At 38.2% G+C, this 13626-nt stretch overlaps 1 protein-coding gene across 2 annotated transcripts in view; it reads right to left on the bottom strand.

Annotated features, from left to right (window-relative positions):
• The window catches only part of COP1 (COP1 E3 ubiquitin ligase), a 128584-nt gene that overhangs the window by 95476 nt on the left and 19482 nt on the right, over positions 1–13626 (bottom strand). For both annotated transcript variants that reach the window (XM_062003461.1, XM_062003462.1), the window contains exons 7-9: positions 9568–9627; positions 7592–7668; positions 2659–2716 (exon numbers count right to left, since the gene is read on the bottom strand). In XM_062003461.1, the coding sequence (XP_061859445.1) occupies positions 2659–2716; positions 7592–7668; positions 9568–9627 (195 nt within the window). The remainder of the gene's footprint in view (positions 1–2658; positions 2717–7591; positions 7669–9567; positions 9628–13626) is intronic.

Raw genomic sequence — 13626 nt, 5'->3', positions numbered from 1 at the left:
GCCTCAGAACAGGCATCAACCAAGCCAACAAAAACAAACCAAGTTTACAAGCCACTCAGATTCTGCTTATACTTGTATGAACTGTAATCTAACATTTTGGGGAAAAAACAAATCCCAAGAAATGCAATCTCCAGAGTCCATTGACATTGTGATTCAGACTTGGACCTTGACAGCATCTATGTCTACACAGCTTGTTTCATCTCTCCAACCTCAACACACAACTAGAACACTGGAAAGTACACCTACATGATCACTGTTTAACTACCCTTTTCTAAAATGTCACAGACTTAAGAAATGCTTAACAGAAGATTCACAGCATCTTCCTATCCATTTTCTGCACCAGCCTGCAAGGGCTCCAGTCTTCTCAGCACATCAGCAGTGATTAGGGCACAAAATGACTTCAAGCATCAAAGAGCAATCACTTCAGCCTCAAGTTAAGATGAGCTGCTTGTGATATGACAAGTGATATAACTCAAGTCCAATCTGTCAGATGAGCCCAATCCACATCAAGATAAAAATTAACTGTGGGAAGTGTTTGCCTGCTGTGCAATTACCTGCTGGGTCTCCAGAGGAAGATCTGCCTGGCACAGGTCTCTGGCTGGCACATGGCAACTCAGCTGCACAAGGAGTCAATCTATATTAAACCATCTTCATAAAATCCTTCCCCAACTAAGAATTTTAAACTGCTCATGTTTTACTAAAACATTTTATTTAGTTTCTATGAAGTCTGCTCCCTGGCTACTTGTTGAGCAATGCTAGAAATCAGGAGGAAAAAAATAAGGGAAAAAGAGACAAAACATATTCAAACAATTTTTATTCACTGCTAACATTACTAGGTTGTCCCAGCTGAGGACATTAGTTTGGAGTGCTCTGATAGAGTGATTTTACTATTTGAACTCCATCTGGCACGCTAAAGGGTCCTCTAATAATGCACAAAAAGCTTTAGAGCTATACACAAGCTCCTTACTTCTAACATAAAGAAAGGTACTGCCACTGAATACTACTTATGGGACTTGTGTACTATTTACTTTTGAAGCTACTTCTGAGGCTCAGCCTCTAGAACTGTGTTGCAGCTCTGCAGTATATAAATTTTTCCCCAAGAACTTGTTTGTGAGCCATGCATGAAGTAACTACGTCAAGAAAGCAAGCTACACTGTTCAAGCTATGCTGTTCATCCTAGCATAGCTGGGAACTGCCAGCAGTGCCCCATCCATGATTTTTGCCACAACCGACAATTAGAGAAAAAGCACAACTGAATTTATATTCTTAAAACCATTATTATGAAGTGTCTTGCTGAAAAAGTCTTCCAATGAAGTGTTTAACTTAAAGAGTTTTCTTTGAACTCCCCAAACAAATATTGAAGTTTAATTTGAAAATTTGTACTAGAGAGTACAGATCTTTCACTCTTGAGAACAAAGAACTAGATTTGATGACAAAAAAGTTAATTCTCACACAAGGAAGGCTGTCATACAGAATGACTAGGAAGTCTTAGATTGTTTGGTTTGTGCACTTCCCGGTAGCATTGCTATGCTATTAATTTTGTCTTTGACATAGAAAGAAAAGCACTAAGACAAGTAGTGTCAGCAAAGAGAAAACACACTGTACCATACGAGAGTCTTGAACATAAAATCTCCATCCACCTTTCACTTGCCCCAAGTGAGGCAGAGCTACAGTTATTTGTTCAAGCAAAAACCTCCCAAGATCACGGCAGCAGGAACATCAAGCATTTTCCTTCCACAGACTAATAGATGGAATTTTGTAATTACTGATTAGTTATACATCTGCAAACCAAAAAACCTACAGGCACCCATATATACACACACATCAGCTCAAAATTCAGATGTCATTTCTTGACATTAGCTACTCCATCAAACAAGATCCAACAGTACTTCTGCCTGTCAATTTACCACTTCCATACTGCTGTGTACCACAGATGGTCCACCAGCACCAGAGAGCACCAAAGGCACAAGCTGGTGTGTAACCAACAGTCTGTCTGTCCAAATCAAAACAGTGGAAGCTTTTTGAAACTGAGCTGGTTATCAGTATCACCTTCCCAGCCCAGCTGTACCAGATTGAACTGCAGGGCTATGGCAGTGCTGTTTGGCATTCACGATGCCCCACAGATTACACAGTTTAGAAGCCGTCTGCCCAACAGCTTCACTGAATATGCAACTTTTTATCCTCTATGTGAATTTATAATACAGTTTGTAAGGCTCTAAACAAAAGATAAACTACAAATTGGCTGTATGGTTAGAGAATAAATGTTTCTTGTTTTGAAAGTCGAGCTTGATGCAAAGTTATTCAATGCATTGAATTGGGGATTTACCTACCTTCCCAAATGCTGCTCACTTAAGAAGGGATGAAAAGGAAAAAAAAAAATCATCTCCTTCTCTGGAAGTGTTAGTTTTGGGAATAGTGATGTCTAAATATATTACACCAGATTTCTCTGATGATGTCGTACAGACACTCATAACCATGCACAGTCATTCCCACAGCTATAGTCTTGGCTCCAGTTTGCCCCTATAACCACTTAAAAGCATTTGAAAGACTTGAGTTGACCAGTACTGTGCAGATGGTAAGAGTTGTGCCTAATCTCTGCCCATCCTCCACATTCACCGTCCCCTTTCCCCCTGTGCACAGATACACGTACAATCTTACCTGAGAACTGCCACTGAAGCCTGGAGGTTGGCTGTACTCCGTGGAGTCAATAATACTACTGTAAAACCAAAAGAAATAGTCTGCTTAAATCACTGTACTCTAATTTTTAATCTGTTTACTGTTCCTCCCCCCTTTACATCCTGTATTATACTTGCCTTAGAAATTATTTTCACAGACAGGGAACACAAGGTTATTTTTTGTTTGGGGGTTTGGGAGGGATTTAGAAGGATTTTTTAAAAATACAGGAGCCTCTTGGAGCAGAATGCTGTCACAAACAATTATGTGTAGTAAAATCTAATAATTTCTAATTAGAATGCAAAGTCTTATCTTCTGTACGAAACATGCAGGATAAGACATTTTAAAAACAACATACTACCACCGGTTTTCAGTTCCTTTAAAAAAAAAAGGAAGTTTAATGCCATGACATTTAAAACAGCTCTGTGAAGAGAAAAGCTAGAGAAATCTTTTTTTTTTAGACAGACACTAGTATTCCAGCCACCTCTGAAGATACACAAAACAGAAACAAGTAATGAAATTAAGATAAACTAAAAAATACTGACAATTAGGATTACTATTAGAAAATGCCATATCATATACAGCTACGTAGTATCTATGATGACACAACATATCTTAAGTAACTGTTTTCAAAACATAGCATACATACACAAATTCAAAGAGATTTAACTTTCCAAATTGTAAAATAATTGATATAAACAGAAGACAGGTGGTTCAGGATTCCTGCACATGGGCAGAGTATTGAGCTCTCACAGTAAGACACTAGAGCCAGATTAAACCACTCTTATCACTGAAATTTAACATACTTTTAGGACAAGTAAAGGTTAGCACACAGGAACATCCCTGTATTAGTTAAGGAGAGCACATTATAAAAAAAAAATCACCTTGATTTTTTTCTAAAGGTCTTTATCACTTATTCACTTCTGCTATTTCATTTAATAATGAACCTAGGGTCATTACTATCATCCTCACTTATGAGGTAAGCTTAGGGATCTTAAGAATTGCTTGGAAAAGAAAGTTTTTTTAAAAACTGCCAGAACACTGCTATAGGTCCTGGTTTGGTAAAAGGTGATTGTACCTATTAAATGCCAGTCAGGGCACTTGTAAGTCTAAGAATGGAATCATAGTCCTAGTGCTTAATTATTTCTCTGAATGTTTTAAAGTTCTCCTAGAGGTGGAAAGAAGTATAAAACAGATGATGAAAGATGATTTTAAAGTCTCATTAGTGGCTAACTTGCAAGATGAGACTGATTTGGCTTCTGTTACAGGCAAGACAAAAGCTGCAAACCAATAAAATCTGAGGGTTAAAAATCATTGTTTGCTGCAAGCTATCACAAGGGAGAAAACAGCAGAGCTGTTTCAGGCATGGTCAGGGACAATGAACTTTAGAACATGGCCACATAAATAATGAAACACATACAGCAGATCCTGTCAGGAATAGCACGAATAAGACACTTGGCTGGAAAGTGACGAAAAAGTACTCCACTCTAAGACAGGTACAGTGGCAATTAACAGCAAAACACACAGACTTGAGCGTCTGGTCTCATTTTGCTGCAGTTTTTCTGGTGATGTAAAGCCTTCAAGAGTGTAGACAATCTCTAACCAGAATAGAAATTCAAAGGCATTTCTGTGCAATGCCTATAGCTGAGCACATGCTTCTCCTTTTAAAAAGAGGATGTAAATAATCAGAAAACTACAAAAGTACTCTCTGAATTCTTTTTTTTTTTAAAGCTGTAATGTTAGGTTCATTAGGAAATTCAGGTACTAACACAACATCTTTGAAACTTGGAACCCCATCACAACAACCTGCAGACTACAAATCTCATTCGTTATGCCCACACAGAGGTGGGAGGGGGTAATTAGAACAAATGGAAGGGAAGCAGTTCAAGATTTCAATAACTGAATCAGAGCTACCAGGCAACTAATTTTTAGATCAGAATCTTTCCTCAGAAACGCCTATTAGAGTGATTGTTATTGGTGTTACTGCCTGACTACGCAGTCACGAAGAAGTTGCTTATTTGTTTCTCCTGTTTGCACCATTTACTGGTAGCAAAAATAGCATGCCTGCCTGTTAAGAAAAACCCTACACAGAACTATTTGTTCTTTTCCCTTATTCTTCCCTCTTGTTCTCTATTAGTATACAAGCTCGGCAATGTGCAATGCTGTAAACAAGTGCTGCGCTATTACCCAATTTAATATTTCATCATACCCTGTGCAAGTGAAAGAAAACACGTGTTTCTTGAGGCCAAGAACATACTGAACACGATAGTTGCATTTTGGTTTTTGCTGAAGAACTTAACAAGGAAGATGGGGGAGGCATAATAATGTCATATTTGGAGATGTTAAGAGTGTGTGGGGAGAAAAAAAACAAACAATGAAAAGAAACAGAATTAATGAAGCAAGTCTGTAATTTAGAAGTAGATTAATACAGGCAAGTCACCAGAGATTAGATAAAACACGAATTCCAAAGGCCTCTATATTCTTGAACTTTAAATTCAAAGGCAGAGAGATTTTCTTCATCTTCGCACAGGTCTGCGACAACCTTGTACTATTTAAAAGACACGTTTGCACAATTTTATACAATTATATTTCATTAGCAGGGTGTTAAGCATGTTAACAAGTACTATTTAAATATATCATTTTAATTCACTGATAAGTCTGAGTTTAATAACATTTTAACATGGAAGTGAAACCAACTGAACCTACATTTGTATTTCATTTTTAGTGGTTCATAGCATATTAAAATGCACTTTGGAGATAAAATATTTCAGCTAAGAGCTGAAAAAAGACCTACATATTTTAAAGGTCCTATCAGCTGTTTTGCAGCATTTTTTCCAAGAAGGAATGAAAGTTACAGTTTTGGAGATGTTCTCCAAAGCTCACACTTAATATTGAAAAGAAAGTTAATTTCAAGTGATAGACCTTTCTGGTATGTGAATTTTGGTAATTCAAATTATTGAATTACACAAAACTGACACAACAGGGTGGGGACAGAAGTTACAAGAGTCCAGTCACAACTAATGCCTGTTCAGACACTTCAACCTACTACTTCCAACCACTCAAGACTACTTAACACAGGATTGTTACTGAGAAATAGAAAAAGGGTATTCAAGTCAAGAGAAAGAGGGAACCCCACATACCCTAGAAAGACCTTAAATATTCTACCATATCAATGCTCCTGTCACATTGTACTAGAGGAAAAACCTAAAAGTTCAAGACACATCTTAGATTCAAGAAGACAACAGTAAGAAGATTAGGCAAGAAAGAGACCATGGTACCTGCATCTGCCACAGTCTAACCCAACATCATCTCCCAGTACATCTCCAGTGAAGCACATCAATCCAAAGTCACTAAACTATTTTGGGCACTATCTTATATCTTCAAAAGCAAGAACTGAGAGTGTTTGACCCTAGAACATGAAATCAGTAGGCATAAAGGGATAATAAGAAATTTTCAGTGGACTGAAACCCAGTGTAGGCCTCACTGCAGATTCTTTTGCCCTCAACTCTTTCATAAAAACTCTTGAGCTTAAATATTATTCCAGCTTTCAAAAGATAAAAAAGTTCTTTGGGAGCTTATTTGTTAGCTTGGCTCAAGTAAGAGATACATTCCTACTTGTAAGTACAATCTTCCGTTAAAAAAGAAAGGTTTCCAGGCCTGAAGGCATTCAACACATAACAAATTTAGCCCAACCAGTGCTCAAGTTTTCCCCAAGCAGCAGTACCAAAGCAAACAACAAGCAATCTATTTAATAGCCAATAACCAGAAAACTAGCAAGTAGAACCTGACAAGATTCTCATCAGCTTCACAAAACTGTTTCTAAGCAAAAGAGATAAAACCAAAGTGGAAAAAACCCCACACCAGCACCCAAGAAATTAAACAAACAACGAAGAGAGGAAATCACAAACGCTATTCCCATCTATCTTGGATGTATTCCTGTCCTTTCCCTCAGGGCCATTAAGAGCTTCATAGAAATATGAGAGATTCTGTTCTCAGTGCCTAGAAATAGCATCTTGGTAAGAAATATCAACCAATATCAGTAGGCTGCTTACAAGAGCCTTCCTTGTATCTATATGTAGAGAAAGAATTTTGATTCTTTTTTTTTCTTACTTCTGGGCTATTTATTAGGTTTAGAGATGCTAATTGCAGAAAAAATACAAGTACAAATTTCTAACAGATATTAACAGTTTAGAGAACTCTATTACTAATACGTAGGAGAGACCATCATTTAATAACTTAACTTAGCACTGTGAGATCAGAGCTTACAACCAAAAATCATGGCTATAAAGAAGTAGAGCATTTCAAAGTCTGGCACATATGACTTGAACACAAGAAATATCTGCAATTTCATCATCAAGAAACCAGAGTATGCAATATTCCAGACAAAAAGTCCTCATTGAAAATATATTACTGGAAAGACATTTCATTAAATCAAAGCAGACAGCAGATAAACAGAATCAATAGGCAGCACAGCAGGATCCTGTGAGCCCATACCTTTAGCCATTCATGGTAAGTGGGGAAGCCATAGGACACCGATATCGTCAAAATAAGGCCTTTCATATGCCAAGCAGAACTACACAGTATTTAAAAAAAGAAGCATGTGTTTAACAGTAATATTTCATACCATAACTTGATTCATAAGCCTTTGCTAACTAATCCACACTACATTTGAAATAATATGCTTTCCACTGCATCTGGTTTAGACTCTTACATTCAAATGCAGACTGAAGATGGCTTTTTCCTCCATTGCTTTGTTCACAGAAAGTTTATACAAATCAAAACCAGAACAGAAAAATATTTTATTGCACTAAAAAACTAGTTTTGCTTGTGTTTTGGGCATGGCACTGAGAGGACTAGCCAGTATAAGCATGTACAATGCAGTACATACAGTCTCAAATCCAAGTTGCAAGCTCCATACCTGTGTGAAGGTGAGGGAGCCTCAAACTGCGGCACTGTACTGTCCTCACTGACTGGGGAGTACAAGCCACTCATTTCCTGAAACAGAAAGCCACATTACAGCAAACCTGACAAAACATGAATATCAGGCACTGTTTAATACATGGTGTTCACATAGTAATTCTACATTTTTTTCCAAATTGGATCAATTGTGTCCCCATTTATCCAATTATCACCTACAAGTTGTTACAACACCTGAAGAAACACTTATTTTCTTTAATTTCAGTTATCATTTCAACCCGATTTCAGAAACACTACAATTGCAGGGCTCTGCCCCAAAAGAGGCAGTTCTAGAGTTTATACTCTCCCTGCCAAAAAAAATACCAATGGGTTTGATGAGTATCCTATTGTTTCTAACCCAGCATCTCCCTCCAACATAGCAGAATAAACAAAGCAAGCTGTAACTGCATTTTTGAGATACATGCAAACTTATCTCAGTCTTCACAGCTGGAAAGTAACACTGGATATGGGTCATGGCAAGAACAGCCACAACCAGCAGGGCAAAGGTGGTCCAGACTTAAAAGAGGATCTATCAGTCTTCTGTGGGGCGACTATATAAGAGAAACTTTGCACAAAACTTGGCCTTGTCCTTGCCAGACTAAACCATGGCTATGTACCCGGTATGAGACTGTACCTTTCATCTGTGGAAGCTATGCAGGATGCTGCAGCTCATTAGTTAGGGGGAGGCAAAGTGTTCCAGGACAACATTACTGGTGCTTTTCAAATTCCCACTAGGTGCCCATTAGTTGCTAGGTAGAAAGTAGGATATTTGTGACAAGATATATCCAGGCTTTACAGGTCAGAGCCAAGGTCACTATCACACAACAGATATGTACCCCACCTGCAGTCCACTGAAGTGCCTGACTGAAGAGCAGAAAACGAGGCAGCTAGATATTCTTTAAGGGATCCTGCAGCTTTGGGAATAGCTTCTCCTAGATCTGAAGGCCTATTTTACCCATCTCAAGGAAACACACTAAGGTATATTTATTTCCCCAGAGCTGAGAAACGTTTAGGGAAATAGGACTGAAAAATGCTGTTATCTACCAACCTACAATTTGTGTACCTATCAGCTGAGGGGAAGTTCAGAGTAGCTGCCAGCAATATTTGTATTTAATAATTCATTATCATGTGTATGAACTGGAAGTGAAGAAATCTAGAAAGCTTTTGGGCAGTGGTTTGGAGTTCATGCTGACTGCTGGAGACTAGCAAAAAGAGAAAAGCAGAGCTGCAAACTGATTCCCAAGAAGTTTTAAATGAATGCTATTTTGAGAGGTGGCTGGCTGATGTTTCAGGAATGCATCAGTTTCGTACTCCAAGATCAAAACAGTAGAATGATTGGAGGGGAGGACCAAGGAGGAAGCTAAGGACTTGGAGATTGAGCTGATGAGTTTTACAAATAATTGAAGAGTAATTCTGAGCAAGCATCTCACAAGCTCTCTATCATTAAAGAATTACCAGAACTGGATCAGGAGGTAGCAGATTACTGCTGTTTTAACATGTCAGCTGGAGCTGGCTCTGCTCCTACCCAGTGTATGCATTACAGCCATCTTGTGCACCCCCCAATACATCTCCATTTTAAGAGTGGCATGCTGCAAAGATTTACACAGCCTCTGCAAGTAGCCAAAACACTGCAACATACAAACCCCCCAAAGTTATGATCAATATACTGGATGTTGATTTCTAACAATTACTCAAGAATACTACCAACACAAACAAATTGAAATATAAGATTATATAAGAGCTAGGTTTCAATAATGCCCCCTCTCACCAACTTGCACACATCAACTAAATGAACAAATTAAAGAAAAGGCATCATCTGTTCATTTTCCAATTACTGACTCAATTGCCATAAATATAACACAGCAGTCCCACAGCAAGGCAGACAGCTTGATGAAAATGAGAAACTGTCAGAGTGAGAACAATGTCTGGGCACCTCACCTCTACTCGCTTAATATCTTCTTCCAGAACACTTAGCTCCTTCTGGATTTGCTCCAATTGCTGTGGATAAGAAAATGGGAGAAGTATAAATCAATCTGCACTGCACTACCACCAAAATAAATTACAGTCTTTCCAGAGAGGAACCTGAACTATCTTACATGGTACAAAAAAGTAACTAGGCAGGAAATTCATATGCATAGATAAATGTAGGCATTCACACAAACCATATTCATGACAGTTGTTATTGTGAAAGTGAAAAACAAGAGCACAGGTACTTTGATACCACAAACAGACCCATGTCATTCATTTTGGTTGGAAAAGACCTTAAAAATGATGAAGTCAAAGCAATCTTATTATATTCCCCTAGCATCTTTCATGCAAGGTGGGAGTAGCTTATTATAACTGGTTTACAAACAGTGAGCATGATGAGAAAAAACACAAGACAGTGATCATTTCACCCTTCAACAAAACACAAAGTGTTTTACTAAAGGTAGGGTATTTCTCTTGAACTGCAGTTAATCAGTTCAAAAGGACTATTAAAATTTTTTGATTGGCAAATAAACCCTACCTATTCTGACACAGAGAGATTTGCTCCTGGAACCAAGCACCACTGGCATTTCTTTCAAATATATGATACTTACCCTGGATTACACCATGAACTGCAGTCAATTTGAGGGCTACCCCCAAAAGAAATCAGAAGTGGACTATGTTGCTCACCTGTCAGTATTTCTTTTCCCTTCTTTGTGTCACATCAAATTTTTCAGGTTTATCAATTGCCTTCTAGTCAGCCAGCAGCCTGGCTTCATTCACCTTTAGCAACTGTGAAGTCACAGACTTGACAATTGTTGACACCTAAGCAGGAGCATCACCTACTTATCAGATCTAATTCCCATCCTCATTTTGCAGAAATAACCCATCCCAATCCACTGACTCTTGCACAGCTGGGTGTAGGCTCTAACACATACATTTCTCTAGGTGAGAGCTCCAAGTCTGGACCTAAACAGACCTAAACTCATTTCCAATGCAAGTCTGGCTCACTAAGATGAACATGTCTAATAAATACACTAAGAACTGGAAGTCCACCTGACTCTCCACAACTCACAGTAAAAGACAAAAACCAGCACTGTGGCCTGTGACCAGAAACTGTTACCAAGTTGGCAAGTCTACTGAAAGCTTACTAAGCACTGCACAGTCTCTAAAGGCCAAACATTTGTCATTTTGACTTTACAAGGGAATATCAAATACCCCAAATGCAAAGTTACTAGTATTGCAAGATATAGTACTCTCAATGTGACATACCGTCAAGAACATTGTGTAAGCTGTTCCCAAAGACTTATTCACACAGGTGCTTAAGTTTGAACCTTTAAGTGGCAAAGTTTTTAGCTTAAACAAAAAAAAAACCCACACTCACCACTTAAATGCCAACTACTGAGTAGCATTCCAAATATCTGTGTGCTTTGTATAAGATCACCCACTATTTTAATTCACCCTCTCAACATTGGGGGTAAAAAAAAAAAAAAAAAAGAGGTTCTGTCCCTAAAGACAGGAAAAGAAATGACTGCTGGCTCCAGACATTTTTAACAGGCTTCTTCCTTGGAAAGAGATGACATTGTATTTATATCCTAATCTCTCTCCTCTGATGGTTTCAATATATATTTAATTTGAGTCACAGACAGCACAAGTTTAATGGTTTAAAACTAGACTGACAGAGATAATTTACAAACCACTACGACATAACAGATAAATCCATTTTCACTTGTGAAACCTACAGTAAGAATTGCAGGTAGTGCTATAGCTCCAAGATTAGTGATAAAGTTAAGCGACACTTGCACAGCACAGGTCCTGCCTGCAGTCAGCTCTAGCAGACAAATACCATTAGTCTCCATTTTCATAAATCCCAAATTTGAAGAGAGTTCCAAAACCACTTAGAAGTTCCAAAACTACAGTAAGGAAATCAGCTATTCTACAAGGTACTGGCTCACAGTCAAACTGGACAATTAAAAAATAATTGACTGTTGTTCCCATCACATAACCGGGAGACCTTTTTATGGAAACAAAAGCAAAGATTTTTATTTGTCAGCTTTTATTAACTATTGCACAGAGCCAAGAGTATAAGATCTAGGACTTAATTCACTAATTCTTCCTTCTAGTTACATTAAGGCAAGTGATTTGAACCTCCTGCAAACTTACCCAGGTCTAAAACCTAGGTAAGACTGTTGAATGTTTTAAGAAGATTCTTCTCATACCACCAACATCAAATGAGCTAATGCCCATATTGAGATTATTTTTTGTCAGTTGGTTCAAGCATTTCATGGTTTAACTTTAATCAGAGACCTTAAATCAGTCCACATTCATTCCAATTAAACTTTGAAAAATGAGACTACTGATTTGTAATTGCCAGTCATTAAGGAACATTTAAGGAACGCTAAATGAATTATAGTCCTTGCAATATATCCAAGATTTATGGGCTCCTAATTTGGAGTTCCACTATGCTGGGCACAGAAAGCAAGCCAAATCTTGTCCCACTGATGGACAGAATCACACTTGATTCAAGTCAAGAAGCTACCACAGCAGGAAAATGCAGGGTCTCATATGGCTCTTAAGGTAAACTTTCAGCTCCAAACCCCTTTCACACTCACAAGGTATTAACTCTGTTCAGCTCTGCACTATGCAGATGGAAAGGAAATCTCCTGATTAGAGTTGCTTAGAGTCAGAGAAAGTCCAGCATACTACTGAATTTCCACAGAAGACTCTTGGGCCAAAATACTAATTTGAGTGGAAATACTAATTTGAACTTAAACAATGCTGAACACTGGGTCATGGTCAGTTTAATTTCACTTGGCTGTCTACTAACAAGCATAGCTGGGCACAGCACAGAAGTTTCACCCTCGGGCTTCCTGTTTTTCCTGAACTGATGACCTCTCAGGAGGCAGTAACTTCATCCTTCATGTTTGTACAGTACAGACAACAAGCAGTCCTGACAGTTTCCTGGTGCCTGTTTTAAACGTTTGCAAAGAAAGCAGAAAGCTCAGCAGAGCCTCCCAGTGCCAGTGCCAGCCCAGAAACAGTCTAGAGAAATGCAGGAGGGAAGGAGTCATATACCCCTGACTATCTAATTTTAGAAAAAGCACAAGCAACAAACAGCAAAAGTTATTTTCTATGGGAATAATAGAAAATCACCAGTTATTCCACTGAGCTGCTTAAACAGAGCATCTGGACACACAGTTTTGAAAGCTCACAAGTTACGTTATGTTCAATCATACATCTTCAAGTTCTGATACAAAAGCCTCCTGCATTTATCACAATATATGCTATAGATCAAAACAAACAGATAAGACTGTTAACAGAGGGAGCATCTTTTTTTTTCAGACACACATAACCATTGCACTAATCAGGACAGGGCAAAAAGATATCATCTCAAAAAGACACCATCCATCTGAAGAGAATACATTGAGTAGTCTCTGTAGATAATTCCCTTCATTCTACTTCATAGTTTTATCTATCCAACATGATCTCTGCCTACTTCTTATTCTTCCATCAACTACTGCTTTAACAAACTTGAGTGTAAACTTGAAGTATCAACAGCTGAACCTCTCCTAAAGGTATCCACTGAAATGAATGTTTTCCTGTAGAACCTCAATGACAATGTCACAGCATATAAGATCAATTCCTGTCTGGAAATCAATGGGAGGTCTTGTCTGTCTCCAGGTTTTCCTTCCATTATTGCTTCAAATCCTTGGCAACTAGGCCAAGGTAGTCAACTTCAGAGTTTAGAGAGACATTGGCATTTTCAATTAATTGAAAAATCTCACTTAGTTTGACGTTTTATCATTATGAAGCCTTTGCACAAGTGGAAAAACTACAAAGTTTCTTTCAGTGTGAAGACAAGAACACCTGAGCCTCTATGACATTTTTCACTGGTAGAATGTGGCATCCAAGCCTTTGAGATACACAGACAGTCCATCTACACATTTATCTGCAGGCAATATTTCTTCTCCCTGATCAATATTTCCTGCAAATAGGAAATGCTACCTCTTAACAGGGAAGAGCTAGCAGAAA

The sequence above is a fragment of the Colius striatus genome, chromosome 10 (genome assembly GCF_028858725.1).
Source record: "Colius striatus isolate bColStr4 chromosome 10, bColStr4.1.hap1, whole genome shotgun sequence".
NCBI lineage: Eukaryota > Metazoa > Chordata > Aves > Coliiformes > Coliidae > Colius > Colius striatus.
Note: the sequence above shows the minus strand (reverse complement) of the source record. Positions and strands in the feature narration are given on the sequence as shown.